Source organism: Camellia sinensis, chromosome 12, assembly GCF_055761805.1.
Source record: "Camellia sinensis isolate YWXY chromosome 12, ASM5576180v1, whole genome shotgun sequence".
NCBI lineage: Eukaryota > Viridiplantae > Streptophyta > Magnoliopsida > Ericales > Theaceae > Camellia > Camellia sinensis.
Window position 1 is genome coordinate 109,274,783 of NC_138972.1, and position 18,390 is coordinate 109,293,172.

At 40.1% G+C, this 18,390-nt stretch overlaps 1 protein-coding gene across 1 annotated transcript; it reads left to right on the forward strand.

Moving 5' to 3' along the window:
* Positions 1–5,122: 5,122 nt before the first annotated feature.
* LOC145803802 (uncharacterized) lies at positions 5,123–5,857 on the forward strand. The gene has a single exon (XM_082897158.1). The coding sequence runs from the start codon at positions 5,123–5,125 to the stop codon at positions 5,855–5,857; it is 735 nt and encodes a 244-aa protein (XP_082753284.1).
* The last annotated feature ends 12,533 nt before the right edge of the window (positions 5,858–18,390 follow it).

Sequence of the window (18,390 nt, forward strand, 5' to 3'; positions counted from 1 at the left end):
TAGACAATAGACACAAAAGCTCGTGAATTCAGGAATCAAAGTTGTATTACCTCTCCATAGGTTTCGCGTGGCACAATCCTAGTAGGACTCCTATTCCCCCATGTATAGTCCTCCTAGGAATCACACTCCCGAAAGATAATGCTTATCCTTCAACACCCCCCTCACTGCTTAAACCTAGTGAGATGGTTTTACCTCGGTAGTACGACAAAACGACCGAGCTAACATGGCCATGCTAAACTGGCAACAACGACCGAGCTCTAACTAGCTCGGTTCTTCCCTACATGGCTTGTACCTCGGTTTCACCTGTTGAGACCGAGTTAAACATAGCAAGCTTGGGCCGAACTAATCCAGAGCATGGTCCTGAGGAAAGCTTAATTCATCTTGGCTCAGAATGGTGTGACCGAGCTATTTGTTACCGTGGTGACCGAGCTAACTTCAAGGCTTTTGTAGGACCGTGCTAACTACAGGGTCTCTTTATTCAGCCCTTTCTTACCTCGGCCCACAAAACTACCTATTACACAGCTCGGCCCAATTTACTTTATAAATTACCTTTTCAGCAACAATCCTAGGATGGCTACCCACCATGGCAGTGTGGCTGATTCTGTGGCCGCAGCGGCAAGGCTTAATATGAAATAAACCCATGATGAATCACTTGCTAAAAAAGAGTGAAAAAAATGTTGGGATTCATCCCAGTAAGGCAATTTTTTTCTATGTTTAGAGAAGCTCTAGTGTACTTCAATAATAAAAGTATTGCTGATAATAAAATGTAACTAGTAGTTTTATGCATGTGTGCATATGCTTTTCTTTTATATTACTATTTAGTATTTACTACTGGTTTTTGCTTTTGCTCTTTTTTTTTTTCTTTTTTTTTTTTTGTGGTTATTTCATGGTGGTTCTCTTTGAAATTTCTCTGGAAGAGCAAGTGAAGCAAAATCTCAATGTGGCATGGGCTCTAATATCCTAGCATCCTATCTAATTCCATTGATAGAAATTAAGATATTTTTCGTAAAATATGAAAAATCTATTCATAATTTTTCATGTCTATTGCGAGTTGAAAAGTTAACCATTAGAAGTAAAAGTAAAAAGTATCTTTTTGTTTATTTTTTTAACAATTAGTTTATTTAAGTTATTTTTATTTTAGAAGTTACAAGTAAAAATATATCAAATGCTCTAGTATAGATTCTTTTAAAATTTCTAAAATGATCTTTTCTTAATCTTGTACAAGTTTCTCTATAAAATACATAGAACAACCTTGTATAAGAATTCGGTGATATTTAAAATGTTTAATGTCAATACATTTGTTAATTAAGGTAAAAGTTTTTGTGGGGGCCGAATATAGTATATTAAAGAAAGCCAAGAAATTGGAAGACATCAGGCCAAAAGCAATTCGGCTTTGCCCAAGGACTCTTGAAGCCAAATATACAAATTGACCATGTAAGGAGTTGAGTAGGAACCAACACACAACCGGAAGGCCGAATAAGCAATCATGTGCGAGATTAAGAATGGGCCCGAACCTTGGGCCCAGAAGATAATATAAAAAAAGGAACGTTAACCAAAGAGAGGTATGCAAGAATAGATGAAATAACTTGAGATAGAAGAAAACTTGAGAAAATACTAATTTGTCCGTCGGAGTGCTAATTCTGGCACCCTCGACCGGAGTGTTCATCCATTTTTTAGGTAGCAATCAGAGGATCAAGGACGTCTATCTGGATCATGGAGTATTTCCAAACCACTTCTCCACAATTTGTGCCGTCTGTGGGAATACTTAAGTGCATCCATGGCGGGTGTAACAGATGATCCCCCGGTAGTTGCTGATGACGTTACGTTAAGAGATGACATCACTCCAAGAAACATGCTTGGACCAGAGAATATCACCGCGCGATGGGCCCTGAAATTCAACCCAGTAGTTCAAATCTCACCTTCAACTTCGGTGCAAGAGACTATGTAAACAATCATAGATCAAGTGAAATGCAATGAATGGCGTCTAGAAGATATGATGACTGAAAATGAGCGGCTGCCCCAGGAATTGGCCCTAGAGTTAACCGAATCCCAACAGGCCGCATGCTATGACCGGGGTCGATCCCCAAGAAAAAATGACGATCGACGACGTCGACTTCGGAAACATGATAATGGCAATGATTCTGACTCACCATCCCAAGAACCCAGAAAGAAGGGACGAGTCGATATATCCAACTCATCCGAAGGAAGTCCGTAGACACGGCATAAGCGAGGGAAAAGAAGTGATGATTCGGATGAAGAAGACAGGCATGACCCTTTCGTGTGACGCATCACAAGGGCGGTGCTGCCCAAGAAATTCAAAGCACCGGCATTCACCCTATATGACGGAAAATCATATCCCACTGACCATATTCGTCATTATAAACAAGCGATAACGTTGCATGCTGATGATGATGCCCTTATGTGTCGAATGTTTCTGAGTAGCCTAGGACCGCTGGCTGTCAGATGGTACTATAAGCTGAAGCTGACATCAATAACAAGCTTTCATCAACTCCAAAAATCTTTCAAGGCAAGATTCATCACCAACGAAGTTTAGCCAAAACAAGCCGACTCTCTTTAAGCCATGCAAATTAAACTAGAAGAGACTCTTCGTGAGTATTCGGCGCACTATTGGGAATGTTTCAACTTGGTAGATAATGCCTGCAATGATTCCATGGCCATTACTGCCTTCAAGATGGGGCTAAATCCTAATAGTCCTCTTCGCAGTTCATTGACTAGACGGCCCTCCAAAACAGTTTAGGCGTTAATGAAGAAAGTTGAAGAATATTGTAAGGTGGAAAACAACGCCTTGTGGGTCAACGCCAGACAAAAAGTTAATAAATCGGCTCCGTTTGGTCTAGTTCAGCCGATAAGCGTCGTACCATCAAGGAGCCCCGAACCTCGGACTTGGGCTAAACGAGACAAAAGGCATAATTTACGTCGTTCAAGCAATCAGTGTTCGCACCGATCAAACGAACAATATCAAGTGGATAGCAAGCGCACAAGACGTTCAGATAATAAGTATACGGAATTGGCAGAGCTGATCGGTAAGATCTTATCCAAAGTCCAACATCATCCGTTCTTTAAATGGCCGTCCAAGATGATGGGGCCACTTGATACAAGGAGAAGGGATAAACGGTGCGAATATCACAAAGACCATGGCCATGATATTGACGATTGTTATGCATTGAAGGATTACTTGAAAGAGTTGGTACAAGACAGCCGGCTGGCGCAATGGGTTCGAAAGAATAATCCATCGAACATGATTGCCCTACGGTTGGATTCACCACCACTCGGCATAAATCACATGATATACAGCCTACCGTCATCGGCCGAGGTACATATAGTTCAGTCGCAACCTAGCACGTCCAAACCAATCACACCAACCAAACGACCCCATGAAACTGGGAGGATTAGCTTTGATGACACCGACTTAGCTGGAGTAACTCTCCCCCTCGCCGATCCCTTTGTTGTCGAGCTATGAGTGAACAGATTCACAGTTGAGCGTATCCTCATCAATCAAGGAAGCACTTCAAAAATAATGTATTACAAGATGTTTGTTAAACTCGGCTTCACTGATTCAGATTTGTTGCTGGCCGACTACCTATTGTTCAGCTTCAACGCCAACCTTGAGTATCCCTTGGGTAAGATCACACTACCAGTATGGGCAGGTACTAGATCGGTAGATGTAGAATTTCTGGTCGTCAAACTCCCGTCACCATACAATCTCATCATAGGGAGAACTTAGCTGCGTACCAGGCAGGCTGTGCCAAGCACCTACCATTAACTGCTTCATCGAGCAAATTCGGGGTTCCTAGAAATCGACACAAGCATGCTATCTTATTATTGCTACAAAGGAGCTAAACGAACTGAAAGTAAACTCGATTAAAGTATCAGATTGAGAAAGCCTCAAAGATATTGGGAAAATTGCCAGCGAAAAGGCCACTAAAAACCTTGATCGGATCAAAATCAATGGGAGTCCTGACAAATTCTTCATGATTGGCACCTCCTTGATCGAAGTTGATAGATGCGAGTTGGTATCCTTCTTACTCGGCAACCTTGATGCGTTTGCATGGACACTGTACGAGATGTCGGGGGTGGATCCTGTCATGGCCCAGCATCGTTTAAACGTTGATCCAAAAGTCAAACTAGTCGTTCAGAAAAGTTGGCGGTCGACCGCGGAGCATGCATCGGCCATTGTTGATGAAGTTGACAGATTGCTTGATGCCAGGGCAATTTGTGAAGTCACATATCCCACATGTCTGTCTAATACCATGGTTGTAAAGAAGAAAAATGGGTCTTGGCGCGTTTGCGTCGATTTCACGGATTTGAACAAAGCCTGTCCAAAGGATTGTTTTCCTCTCTCCAGAATTGACCAACTTGTGGATGCAACGGCACATCATCAGCGTATGAGCTTCTTGGATGCCTACAGGCAAATTTCTATGCACCCAAAAGATCAAGAAAAGACCGCATTTCTCACCCTAAGGGGAACTTATTGCTACAAGGTTATGCCCTTCGGACTGAAGAATATGGGGGCCACTTACTAGAGACTAGTTACCACTATGTTCAAGGAACAACTCAACCGTACCATGGAAGTGTACATCAATGATATGGTGGTGAAGTCCAAGGAAAAGCACTCCCATCTAGCCGATTTATCAGTGACCTTCAACATCCTTCGAAAGTACAAGATGAAATTGAACGCCTCGAAATGCGCATTCAGTATTGGATCCGGCAAATTTCTTAGCTAAATTGTTAACTATGGCAGAATAAAGGCCAATCCGAGACAGATCATAGCAATTCGAGAACTCGGCTCCCCTAGATCGGTCAAAGTTCAGAAGTTGATGGGGATGGCTGCCACTTATTCGGTTTATCAGTCGTTCTTCAAATCGCTGCCAGTAATTTTTTCATACACTTCGGAATGGCAAAAGCGTTTGACTGGACTCCCGAGTGCCAGGCCGCACTGGACAGCTTGAAAACTTATCTCCAATCAGTGTCACTCTTGGCAACTCCATCAGCAGGCGATCCGCTCATCTTATACCTGGCAGTATTTGACCCGGTGGTCAACGTCGTGCTTCTAAAAGAAAAACTCTGGGAATAGCGACCAATTTATTATGTAAGCAAGGCCATGGTCGACACCGAAACGCGATATCTACCACTGGAAAAGCTCATTCTTGCTCTCGTCGTTGCTGCAAGAAAATTGATGCATTATTTTCAAGCTCATATCATAAGGGTGTTAACGGACTATTCCCTCCGATCAGCGTTGCGTGGTGCGGAAACATCAGGGCGTGTCTCGAAGTGGGCTTTGGAACTCGGCCAATATGATATCCAGTTTTTGCCTAAAACAACCATCAAAGGTCAAGTGCTTGCCGACTTTGTAGCCAAGTTCACGGGATACCATGCCGACCTCAAGTCTGATCAGGTGCAACCTAAATCCGATTGGCGAATATATGTTGGAGATATTTGGCAACTGTACTGTGACGGATCATCTAATCAACGTGGCAGCGGGGCAGGAGTAGTAATCATGACCCTCGAAGGAGCAATAATCGAGCAAGCAGTCAAACTGGGCTTTGATGCATCAAATAATGAGGCTAAATACGAAGCATTGCCAACCGGCCTTCGTAATGCACTTCACCTTGGTGCACAGCGGTTGCTTGTCTTCTGTGACTCGAAATTAGTCATCAACCAGCTAAAAGGGGAATATGCAACCAAAAATGACCAAATGGTAGCCTACATGAAAATGGTGAATTTCTTACTCACGAAATTCTACCACCACGAATTGAATCAGATAACCCAGGATCATAACACACATGCAGATGCCAATGCTTGCTTAGCCTCCGCCATCAACTCAGAAATCAAATGAACAATCGAAGTAGGGTTCATTCCAAAGCCGAGCATCACCTCTTCTGAACTAGTTCAGGTTAATGTCATTGAACAAGGACCTAGTTGGATGGACCCTATCGTTGCATTCTTTTCATCAGAACAGCTCCCGATAGATAAGAAAGAAGCCCATAAGCTACAAAATAAAGCCCTGCGATACTACTTGGATCCTCAGGGAAAGCTTTACAAAAAATCTCTCTCTTAGCCGTACTTGGAATGCGTTCACCCAGATAAAGTTGAGGAACTCCTGGCCGAAATACATGAGGGTAGTTGTGGCGCCCACTCTGGAGGACGTTCATTGGTTCACCGAGCCGTAACGCAGGGGTACTATTGGTCGACTATGCGATCAAATGCCGAGAACTACATAAAAAAAATGCGAACAATGCCATAAGTTTTTCCCTTTAACTCATCTGTCTGCCGAAGAACTAAACTTCATTACTAGTCCTTGGTCGTTCGCTCAATAGGGACTTGATATCGTTAGACCATTATTACGGGCTCTAGGGAACAAGCGATTCTTGATCGTCGTAATAGATTATTTCACAAAGTGGGTCGAAGCGGAGGCACTAACACATATTCGAGATGTTAATGTTAAACGTTTCGTATGGAAAAATATTATAACACGATTCGGCATACCAAGGGCACTTGTCTTAGACAACGGTACCCAATTCGATTGTGGCGTTTATCGGAAATTATGCAACACATATGGTATACGGTCCTACTTTTCCTCGCCAGTATACCCACAAAGCAACGGTCAGGCGGAGGCTTCCAATAAAGTGATCCTGGATGGCATCAAGAAACGACTAGAAAAAGTTAAAGGCAGGTGGGTCGAAGAATTGCCCAGTGTGTTGTGGGCTCATCGCACTACTCCAAGACGATCTACTAGGGAAACACCATTCGTTTTATGCTTTGGAACGCAGGCAATTATCCTCCTTGAGATCGGCCTACCCACATTGAAATCCAAGGTTTTTGAAATGAGCCGTAATGATATGATGTTGGCCCTAGATTTAACTCTAATTAAGGAACGCCGAGATCGTGCTCTTGTGTGCATGGCGCGATATGAGCAATACCTTGCCAAGTCGTATAACCAGCAAGTGCAGCTACGGCGTTATACACCTTGAGAACTGGTCCTCAAGAAAGTGCTTCTTGCTACCAAGAATCCAGCAGACGAGAAATTAGGCCCTAACTAGGATGGCCCTTATCAGATTGACTCAATTGCCGGGACAAGGGCGTACAGGCTTTCAGACATGGCTGGCAGAAGTTTACCACAGCTGTGGAATTCCACACACTTGCGTAAATTTTATCATTAAGCCAACCTGTACGACGCTAGTTTGTTTCCAATTATTGTTAATATGCTAACATGTACTCGTCTACAAATTCCCCAATGCATTTCCCTTTTTTGTCAACCTCTTGTTAATAATGGTAGAATGACGAAAAAGCTTCCGAATTCGGAGCGCCCCTCGTGGATATCACGTTTAGGTCAAAAAAGCCTCTAGATTCGGCGCGCCCTTCGTAAATGACACGATTGGCCAACACAAAGCCTCCGAATTTGGAACACCCTTCGTGGATATCACGTTTGGGCCGAATAAGGCTCCGAATTCATAGCGCCCTTCGTGAATGACACGATTGGCCAACACACAGCCTCCAAATTCGGAGCGCCCTTCGTGGATATCACGTTTGGGCTGAAAAAGCCTTCGGATTCGGAGTGACCTTCGTGAATGACACGATTGGCCAACACACAGCCTCCGAATTCGGAGTGCCCTTCGTGAATAGCACATTTGGGCCGAATAAGCCTCGGGATTCGGAGCGCCCTTCGTGGATATCACGTTTGGGCTGAATAAGCCTCCAGATTCGGAGCGCCCTTCGTGGATATCATGTTTGGGCCGAATAAGCCTCCGGATTTGGAGCGCCCTTCGTGAATCACGATTGGCCAACACAAAGCCTCCGAATTCGGAGCATCCCTCGTGGATATCATGTTTGGGCCGAATAAGTCTCCAGATTTGGAGCACCCTTCGTGGATATCACGTTTGGGCCAAAAAAGCCCCCAGATTCGGAGCGCCTTTCGTGAATCACGGTTGGCCAACACAAAGCCTTCAAATTCAGAGCACCCCCCGTGGATATCACGTTTGGCCCGAATAAGCTTCCGAACTCGAAGCGACCTTACTACATGGCCACAAACGGCCAAGTATTTGGCAATACAGCCTTCTAGGGCCTGCAAATACGCAATTATCATACGAATTGATACAAATACTAAACAATGCAGCATAACAAATATTTGTTAATTCCACCAAAGCGGTACAAACACGTAGTGTTGGACAAATTGAAAACTACAAATGATGTGTTTCTTAATAACTAAGTCTTCTCCGGCTCAGCGTCCCTTTCATCGTCGATTTTTTCGGCATCGTAAGTTTCGAAAGGAAACTTGTAGTTCTGAAATAGTGGTGACGCCGAATCTATGCCGGCGGCTTGTAAGGCCTTAACCCAACTGTGCTTGAAGCCGCGGTTCTCACATCGACAGACGTCTTCTACCAATATTTCCTTAGTTTTTTCAATGTCAATTTTTCAGCCGTCGAAAAAGCCTTTTTCATAAGCCCGAGTCCTTATAGCCTCTTTGGAAAACATGTTAGCCGTCTCTCTATCGGTCATAGCATGATCCAACAAGCGATGGTTGACTCTGTCCGTAACAACTGGGTTAGTGACACACGCCGATTGTGTCTCAGCCGTCTTAGTATTTCTTAGCTCATTCTCGGCTTTTTCCGCACGGCGCTCCAAATCTCAAATGCACCCCTCCTTTTGCTTGAGCAGTCTTTTCGCCTCGCGCAGGTGCATACCGATTTCATACACGCTGTAAAGTCCTTAGATCAACCCATATACACCCTCCCTGAAAATTTCGTAATCACCACAATCGACGAGCGATTGCTGCATCTCTGGCGAAAATATTTGCCACGCGAACTCCATCGCCACGTTGGAATCACGGATTATTGAGTCCACTTCAGTCATTGGCTTATTCCCAATAAAGACCGAAAAGCTTACTGGGCGCGGAGGTCTGCTCGGCTCACTCCGCGCAGTGCTATGACCAGCAGTATGACTCTTTGATCCCCCTTGTTGTTGCACCCCATCCCTGGGTGACTTTACTACATCACCTCTTCTGGGGGACCTACTCCGACGTCTGGGCGACCGACGTCTCTCTCTTCTCTTCGTTGTCACGTCCCTCGTTCTTTGAGTTTCGCCTCCAGCAATGCGACGCATTTCAGTGTCCAGTTCAGCCAAACTTCTTGTTTCTCCTTTACTGTTGAAGAACAGTCTTTGAGACATCTATGGCCCAACTCAAGTTTCTGCTCTTCCTCAAATTATCGATAATCGACTGTCGATTATCGTCGTTTGTGCCAGATTTGTTCCACAACGCTTGGAACTGCTTAAATACTAGATACCTCGTTCATTAATTACAAATGCAATATTTCTGATGCGCCCCGCAGTTAACCCCGCATCTGTAGTAGGGTTTGAAACATGTCCAAACTGGCACAAGCCATATGTCTTATTCGGCATATTGAACGACATGCCCAAATGTGGCAAGGGCAAATACATCACTATATTCAGCATCTGATGTTATAGCCGAATGACAATACATTACCCCATTTGGCCAGACGTTTAGCTTTGAGCAGACTATTTTATTCAGCAGAAGGTTACGACTAGGCAAATGTACGATTGTACTCGACATACAAGATTATTATCGGGCCGTATATTTAATTCAACATACTATATTATAGCCGAATTATGATACATTGTCTTGCAACGTTCTGGCTATTGGTTAAGTCATCGCCGAATGGAGTTGCATTGACTTTAACTATTAATTAGCACATACACGAGAGGATTATGTTATAACCAAACGTTGCATATGTTGGCCATAAGTTTAACACTGAATCATGATACATTATCTTGCATTATTTTGGCCATTAATTCAAATTATTTATCGTCGAATGGTGTTGCACTATCCTACTTAGCTGTTAATTAGCACGCACAGAAAAAAGACAAAAAGACGATTTTCATTAATAAATTGAGTGCAAACAATCTTCATTTTACACATGAAAACTGCCCTACAAATGACTTCTAAACAAAATAAGCAAAAATATATTAAAAAAAAACTACATACAAGAAAATACCAAACAAAAAGAAAAATTACATTAACACTGCTTATTCTTTAGGGTCAAACTCCAACAGCTCAACCTCTAGCTGCTCGTATGGAATTGGTTGCTCCAATACTATATTAGCGGCTGCCAGGGCTTTAAGCCAGCCGTGTTTGAATCCCTGATTTTCAAATTTGGATACTTCCTCCATATATTTTTCCAAGGCCGCATTCTCGCCGGCATCGAATGCTTTGGAAATCTCGGAGTCGGTAATTTCTTTCGTCTTCTTCGATTCTTCCAAATTGGCCTCCAGCTTCACAATCGCCTCCTTGGCCAACTTAAGCGCTTCATCACTCGCGTTTGCCCTATCCTCGGTGGCTATCCTGAGAAGATTGGAGCGTCTAGCCTTCTCTTCCTCAGCATTGGCCCTCTCTCTCTCTTCCTCCGCCTTCCTGGCTTCAGATTCAGCCCTAAGAGACGCTACCACCAATTCGGCCAACGCCTCTTTAGCCTTACCCTTTTCAGCTTTAAGTAACCCGATTTGCTCGACAGCATCATAGTGACGGCGATCGATTTCTGCGATTCTTCACGCCGCCTGAAACAAAACATGCGTAAGTTAATCAGTATAAAAAGAGTTACGTAAAATAAAATATGCGTAAGTCAATTACGTACCAATATCGCCGACTGAGCAGCTAGTGATATTGACACCACGCCCGGTTCTGCACGGAACATAGCCCTGTCCATCGGCAAGGAAATCGATGACGCCACACTTAGGGCCACGGTGGGATCCTTCAAAACCAACGTATCAACCGAAACCGATGCGTTTTTTATTCTAGGTTGGATGATAAACGGCACCGTCAAATCCTGCGATTCTTCTATGCGTTGCCGTTTACCGATTAAGTCTTCAAAAAAGTCGGCCTTAATCTTGGCGAAACGTTTTTCGCTCTCTGTTTGGCCATCACGCCGTCCGATTATTCAATGACCGACTCGGCCATAACAGCTTGCTCCATTTCCTCAACAGAAACAGGTGGAGAAGATTCAGCCTCAACAGGAGCCGGTGGAGAAGATTCAATCTAAACAGGTGGTGGGGGCTCAAATCTGGCGGCTTTAGCCCTTCTTCGAGTTGCCATCTTTTCGGCATTTTTTTCTTCTGGCCATCTGTGCAAGCGATTCCCCGGCCATGTTTTTAGGATCCGTGCCAGGAAAGTCTCCTAAATGAGTGAAAATATTGTCTTCTAACGATGTGTCAACTCAGCCTGAAATGGATGGGAAGTTGATGTCGACTCCCTCAAAAGCCAAATTAAGAGTCGCATCAACTTTCTCCAAGTCGACCTGGTTTGGTAGTTCAACAACCTGATCGCCGACTTCACCACTTGGCTTCAAATTCAAACCTTCAAAACCAATGTCCCTAAGGTTCTTGTAGTTTGGAAAAATGAATGCCGCAAGTTGTTGTTCGCCCTCGGAATCGGAATGTGATCCGCAGCCGAAAAAGTAGCGTATGTTGGTTCGTATTGCAATAGTATATGGGCGGCCCGCCCTTGTTTTTCAAGGTTTGGACGGCCAAAGAATTTTAGTGCAGTTTTGACTTGTTGAAGCACAACGTCGTCGACTAAAACAAGTACTTTCTTCAAATTGTTACCTGCACAAGTGAAACGATTAATACATAGAATCTAAGCCGAATAAACGTATAAGAAATGAGTAAAGAAATGGGACTGTACCGCCACCTGGTTCGCCTTTTTGTCTAGGCACAGGATCTAGGCGATCTGTAACACCCTCAAAATAAACCCATAAATCATACATTCATGATACAAGAAAGAGATATCATATTTCATACATCAGAGTGTTAAGTACAAAAGTATTACATGTTGACAACAAAAGTAAATGCCCTACGGGCTTACAACTTTTCAAGTCAACACTTGGGTTCAACAAAAGAAGAGTTCTAACTCTTTATACAAAATAAGCCCTTAGCTTGATTTACATGTAGTACAAAAAGATAACAACAAAAGATCTTTCAGTCTCTAAGCCTCCCAAGCTACGTTCTTGGAGGTGGCATACCATCTGTACTTGAAAATGATATCCCATGAAGGGTGAGTCAAAGCCCAGTAGAGATATACTAAACCAAGTATGAGAAATAACTAAAACATTAGCATTCGATAAATGGTTAACACTTGTAAACCAACTTACAACACATCCCAGTTCCATGACAAATACAACCGTGTTTCATTTCACCTTCCTTTACTTATCCAATTTAAATTCATAAACATGGCTCGTTATCTAGCCAGATAGTTAAATGAGACTACAACTCATATTAAAACACTTCCATTATCCACAATTCAAATGAGACTACAACTCATATTAAAACATTTCAATACTTCAATTATCTAGGTTATGCAAATGTAATTAGGATTTCGGGACTTTCACCCTGGACACTTCGTCCAACTTAGTTATCAATGGAGTCTATCCCCTATCTCCTCCCAAACAAGATACATATGCAATGTATTTAAACAGTTCATCATATACAATGAACAATCCAGACACATATTCAATGTATTAATTCAACCGTCATATTCAATGACTTAACCATTTGATTAGTTTCAGTTCTCCCTAATCAACATGCAATGTCTTCAACAATCAAGACTATCCTCCACCGATAGCCCAAAGCAATTATCTCTAAACAGTTAATAAATTCATCAAACAGATAAATTATCCACAATTTCATAGGTGAGTTGTTAATCAATCCAACTACACCATTCAATCTCATAATTTCCCAATTTCATGATTTTCAACTCAATTTCACTTTACCCCAAATTAATTATTCAAACATAATTAAGGCATTTTCCCCCCTTTTCAAATAACAACCCTAAGGTTCAATTTCATCAATTCAACATCAATACTTCCATTTTCCAAGGTCTCACATACACATGGAGTTTAATAATTGAAAACCCCCTTTTTTATAACTTTAAATCAAACCCCAACTTCCCCAAATTTCCATAATCCACCATTTATACAAAATGACTAAAATTTATGTCAAAACTCATAAGAAGGAGTAGGGTATCCCTACCTCAAATGAAGAGACCCAAAGGAGAATATGGAGAAAACTCAAGATGCTCCAAATCCAATGATTTTCGGATCAAAGCGTAACCCACACCAAGCTCTACCTTTCTTACAAAGAGGCTAGGGTAGGAGACCACTAGAACTAGATGGATTTGTAGAGAGAAGATGTATATAGAGAGAGAAGCAGCCGGGGCTAGGGTTTGAGTAAAGAAGGTGATGAAAAAGTGAAGAGGAAGCTGCTGTTGCAAACTGATATAATCGGGCCTCGCTCGAGCGAAGGAGTGGTCGCTCGAGCGACCAGACACAAAGAAACCTCGCTCGAGCGCAGAAAGTCTCGCTCGAGCCAACAACACGAAGCTTCAGGTCTGCAACCCAGAAGCATGCTCGAGCGAAGAAAATCTCGCTCGAGCGAAGAAACCCAAAACATAGTCCTCGCTCGCTCGAGCGAAGGAAATCTCGCTCGAGCCAAGAAACACAACCTTTAGGTCCAAACTTAGACGCAGACGTACGCTCGAGCGAAGGAACCCTGGCTCGAGCGAAGGAACTAAAACACAGAGCTTGCTCAAGCGACAAAAGCCTCGCTTGAGCGAAGACACCAAAAACTAGGCAGCAACCATTTGTTTCAAAACACACCAAACCTGTTGCAAACCTACCCAATACATCCCAAAACTCAAACACAAAGAATTAAAGGACGGAAAAGCAACATATACGACAATAGACATCTACGAAACCGAGTCCGGAATACAATAACCAATGGAGGGAAAATCGGGATCGCTATAACTCTTTGCCTTTGCTGAATTCCCAGTTGCCTCAAACAACGACCATGACGTTGTCAACATGCTTACTAAAGCTGGCAAGCATAGTCACCAAATGGTGATCAATGTCCTTGGCCCTGAGAAAGTAGTGTCCCTACTGACCAGAAGATTTCACCAAGACATAACAATGTCGAATAGCAGGGATACCTAGATTAATCCTAAGTTGGCGATTTAATTATACTATTCCCATTATGATTCGATAAAAGTTTACATTAGGCTATGAAGGGAGTAGACCCTAATAGCGAAAGACGGCCCTAAAAAATAAGTGAATGGGGAAACGGACTCCGCCCTCAGCGATTGATAGGAGGGGAAAGATGATCGTACTCGTATCAGTCCCCTCCATGTCAACTACGCTATCTGCCACAAGTGATAGATGGACGTCATCTGGAATAGAAAAGTGGCGTCGAAAAACGAAAACACGGTCCGCAGAAAGAAGAGCTTTCAAATGTTTCGCCATCCAAATTAGAATAGAAAATACGATAAACTAAAAACAAACAAGAAAATGGGAGTTGGAATAAGGAAGAAATGTAAAGAATAGAAGAACTTACAGGGTAGAGAGAGAAGGACAGTGGGGAGCAGATGGAAGTTGCAGAGGTCGTGAAGTGAAAGAGAGATGCTGAGAGGCAACCAAAGAGCCTTGCATATTCAAAAAATATTCGAAAGGACAGCGCGGTTTCATATCGCATTAAATGAACAACGCATACAAAGGGGCGAGAAATTGTAATGATTTCTAAACCATGGTCATTCTGACGCTTCGGTGTTGGAAGAAGTGCAAGCGCCGTATTTTTTACTTTCCATATATAAAACCAAACATGCCGACTAATTGGCGTTAGTCGGATATTTAGGGGGCAATTGTGGAGGCCGAATATAATATATTAAGGAAGGCCAAGAAATTTAAAGACATCAGGCCAAAGGCAATTCGGCTCTGTCCAAGGGCTCCTGAAGCCGAATATACAAATCGGCCATGTAAGGAGCCGAGTAGGAACCAGCACACAACCGGAAGGCCGAGTAAGCAATCATGTGCGAGATTAAGAGTGGGCCCGAACCTTGGGCCCAGAAAGTAATATGAAAAGAGGAACGTCAGCCAAAGAGAGGTATGTGAGAATAGATTAAATAACTTGAGATAGAAGAAAATTTGAGAGAATACTAACTTGTCCGTCAGAATGCTAATTCCGGCACCCTCGACCGGAGTGTTCATCCATTTTTTAAGTAGCAATCAGAGGATTAAGGACGTTTATCTGGATCATGGAATATTTTCAAACCACTTCGCCACAGTTTTATATGTATCAAAACATTATGTTAATTGGAATGTTTTAATACGATGATGCTTACACATAGATCAACCTTGTGTAAAAACAAGTTGTTGTAAATTTTTTACTCATTTTTTTAATTAAATTTTTTTTTTTAAAAAAAATTATATTTCGTTGACATTGAAACTGTGATGACAAGCATAGCTAATTTTTTTGGGTTTCGTCCATTTTTTTGGGGGTCCAATTTTTGGGCTTCGTCAATATGTAATATTGTATCCACTTATTGTGGGGATTGTATTTACACTTAAAAAAATATTAAGTATTCATATTTTTTAGTGAATTTTGTTTAATTATTTAAAATTTTATGTTACTCTCATAAAATTTTTCTCAAATTATCCTATAAAGTAAACTCAAATAATAACTAATAAACAAACTTAAAAAATTAAATTATTTCAAAAACCTTTCAAACTGATACAGGAAACACGACTTACAACCAATTTTTGTGAAGAATGCTAATGTGGTCCATGAGTTGAAAGATTATCTCAGAAGCTGTAATGCTATCCATGTGATTGTGAAAATTGAAAAATTTAACATTGTAGTGGGACATGTAAAAAAATACATAAATTAATAATTGTATTTAAATTTTATTGTGAATACTTATCTCATCTTTGATGGGTTGCTTCAAAAAATTATTTTGATTATTACTTTCATCTATTGTTTGATTTTGTTCAAACTTTTTTTTCTAGGGTATAAGTTTCAAAATAATAAAAAACAGTGATGTTGATGATAATGGTGATTTTTGATAGTGTGGATTGGAGTTTTGGAGTGAAAAAGAAGAAAAAGAAAGAGAAAAGAAAATAGCTTTGATTTCTTAAGAAAGAAGATGTAGAGATTTGAATATGAATAATTGATGCATAAACCATTATTCTTATTGTGTATCCTGAGAAGAAAAAAAATTATTTTAAAATTTAATACATGTTGTCCTTATTAGTAAATTCACATTAGAAATTTATGAATTTATACTGAGATATTTTTCTGGGAATGCCCCACTTATTGTAAATATGTTTAATGGGCTAAGGTTGATTAGGGTTGGGGCCTCGTCTTCGCTCACAATGCAATTTTTTTTTGCTTCGGTTCAGATCATGGCCCAGACAAGCATGGCCATCGCATGGCCCAAGAGGTTTTTTATTTTTTTTTTTCAAAAAAAAAAAGTAAGACCACCAAAAAAAATTGGTTAGGTTAGGCCATAAATTTTTTTAAAAAAATCATGTTCTTTCAAGATTTTCATATAAAATATTTAATTAAAATAATGTAATAATATTTTTGAAATAAAAGGTCACCTTTATGGTTGTTTTGATGTGAAATGATGACCTATATTTATCACATAGTATAATTGTCATGTTTTCATGAAAAAAAAAAAAATCTTTATGCCCTTGTGGTGATTTTGATTTTAAATATGTTTAGAACTTCAAGGAAGTATTCTTAATGATTTACATGTATATGGAATGAAAAAAAGGTACCTATTTTTTGTGTGATTATTCTCACAAAAAGAAAGAACCAAAAAGAATGAGAGGTGATTGCCACAAGTGGGCCGATTAAGCCCAAGTTCTTTCATGTAAAGAAGGCTACTTTTTTTAGGGAAAATTACACTCACCTCCCTAAAATTTAGATAAAAATAGTTATTCCTATATAATTTTGATATAATTATATTGATATATTTTTAGTAAAGCTAAAGCGATCAAAACTATTGCCAAGTATAGGTAGATACTGAAATAAACAAATATAAATATAAATTTTAGTAAAAAAAGATGATAACAATATTTTTTTTTCATTCATACTATACTAACAAAAAAGTGTCTAACTTGTGAATAAAAACCTCAATGGAAACTAGTGTAATTATGTTAAAAAGTGTGAGATAAATTGTATTTTTTTTTTAAAACCTTAGAAAAGATGAGTATAATTTACAGAGGTTTGTATTTTTTTTTAAAAAAAAAGAAGCTAAAGTTCAAAACATTTAATAAAATTAGTCTAAAAATAAAGTGCTTCAAATTTAGTTTGATATGGGTTATACTCACAATAAGTTTGATCTACCCAATTTATTTTATGCTTACTTTTTGAGTAAATTTTTCAGACTTCGTGGTGTTGCAAATATGTTTACAGGAAGAGCAATACTAGGGATTCCAAGAAATTTTATCAGTACAATTTTAACTATTAAATCATATATTGAAATTTATGTATTTTAAATTTTCATAAATTCAATAATTAAGAATGTATGACAACATAAGGATAAAACAATATGAATACCACATGTTATGTGTGTGTGTGTGGAGAGAGAGAGAAATGTCACTGTTTAGAGAACTCCTAACATGAGGCTTGGCTGGCTAGTGTGGCATATCCCCAGCAAAGACATCTTCTACAGCTATGTTCTAAGATTTATTGTCTGAAATTATACAAATATGCAATTATGCAAAGACATATATATATTTTAAAGAATTCATCATATTGAATCCAAAATAAAAATAAAAAATTTAAAAAAAAAAATTGAATAATAATTACAGTTATATGATGCATTACAATTCTGTTATGAGTGTGCATTAACATATGTCATATCAAGTCTCAACTCACTTTGAAGTCTGTCTGTGATAACTCATTGCTTTGAATCTTCTATTATAATTTAGTAGATCATATACAAGTTGTGCAACTGTACTTGAAAAAACAAGACTTTCATCAACTAAACTATTCAAAAAAATGTTATTATTCTAGTTGCTATGCTATTATTAATCCCTAGGGACCAAATAATTTCAAGTCCGTACTATTTTGCTAGTTAAAGTGTTGCCTAGCTTTATTTAAGCGTCAATTATTATCTACTATACCCATATTTTGGATTCAAAAGCGAGGTTGTTCTAATATACACCAGCATATAGTATGCCAACGGTGTTACAAATTCAGGGGGTAAAAATTCAAAAATTACTTAGAATTTGAATTATGTAGACCAGATTCATTGGTGATGGGAATCCACAACATATTAAGTTCATTCTCCACCATATACCTTCTTTTTGGGTAAATTTATGTACATTTTTTTCTAGGTCTGTATCTGTTATGATAGTATATGCACTCATAATTTCAGTTAACATGATTTCATAATTTCTACAAATAAAAGTCACGATGAAGGTTGCATTTATTTATAACAACAATCACAAAATTCTCATAATTAAGGCTTGGTTTGGCAATTGCTTTTTTTAACATCTTTTTTTTGTTATTTTATATTTTAGTAAA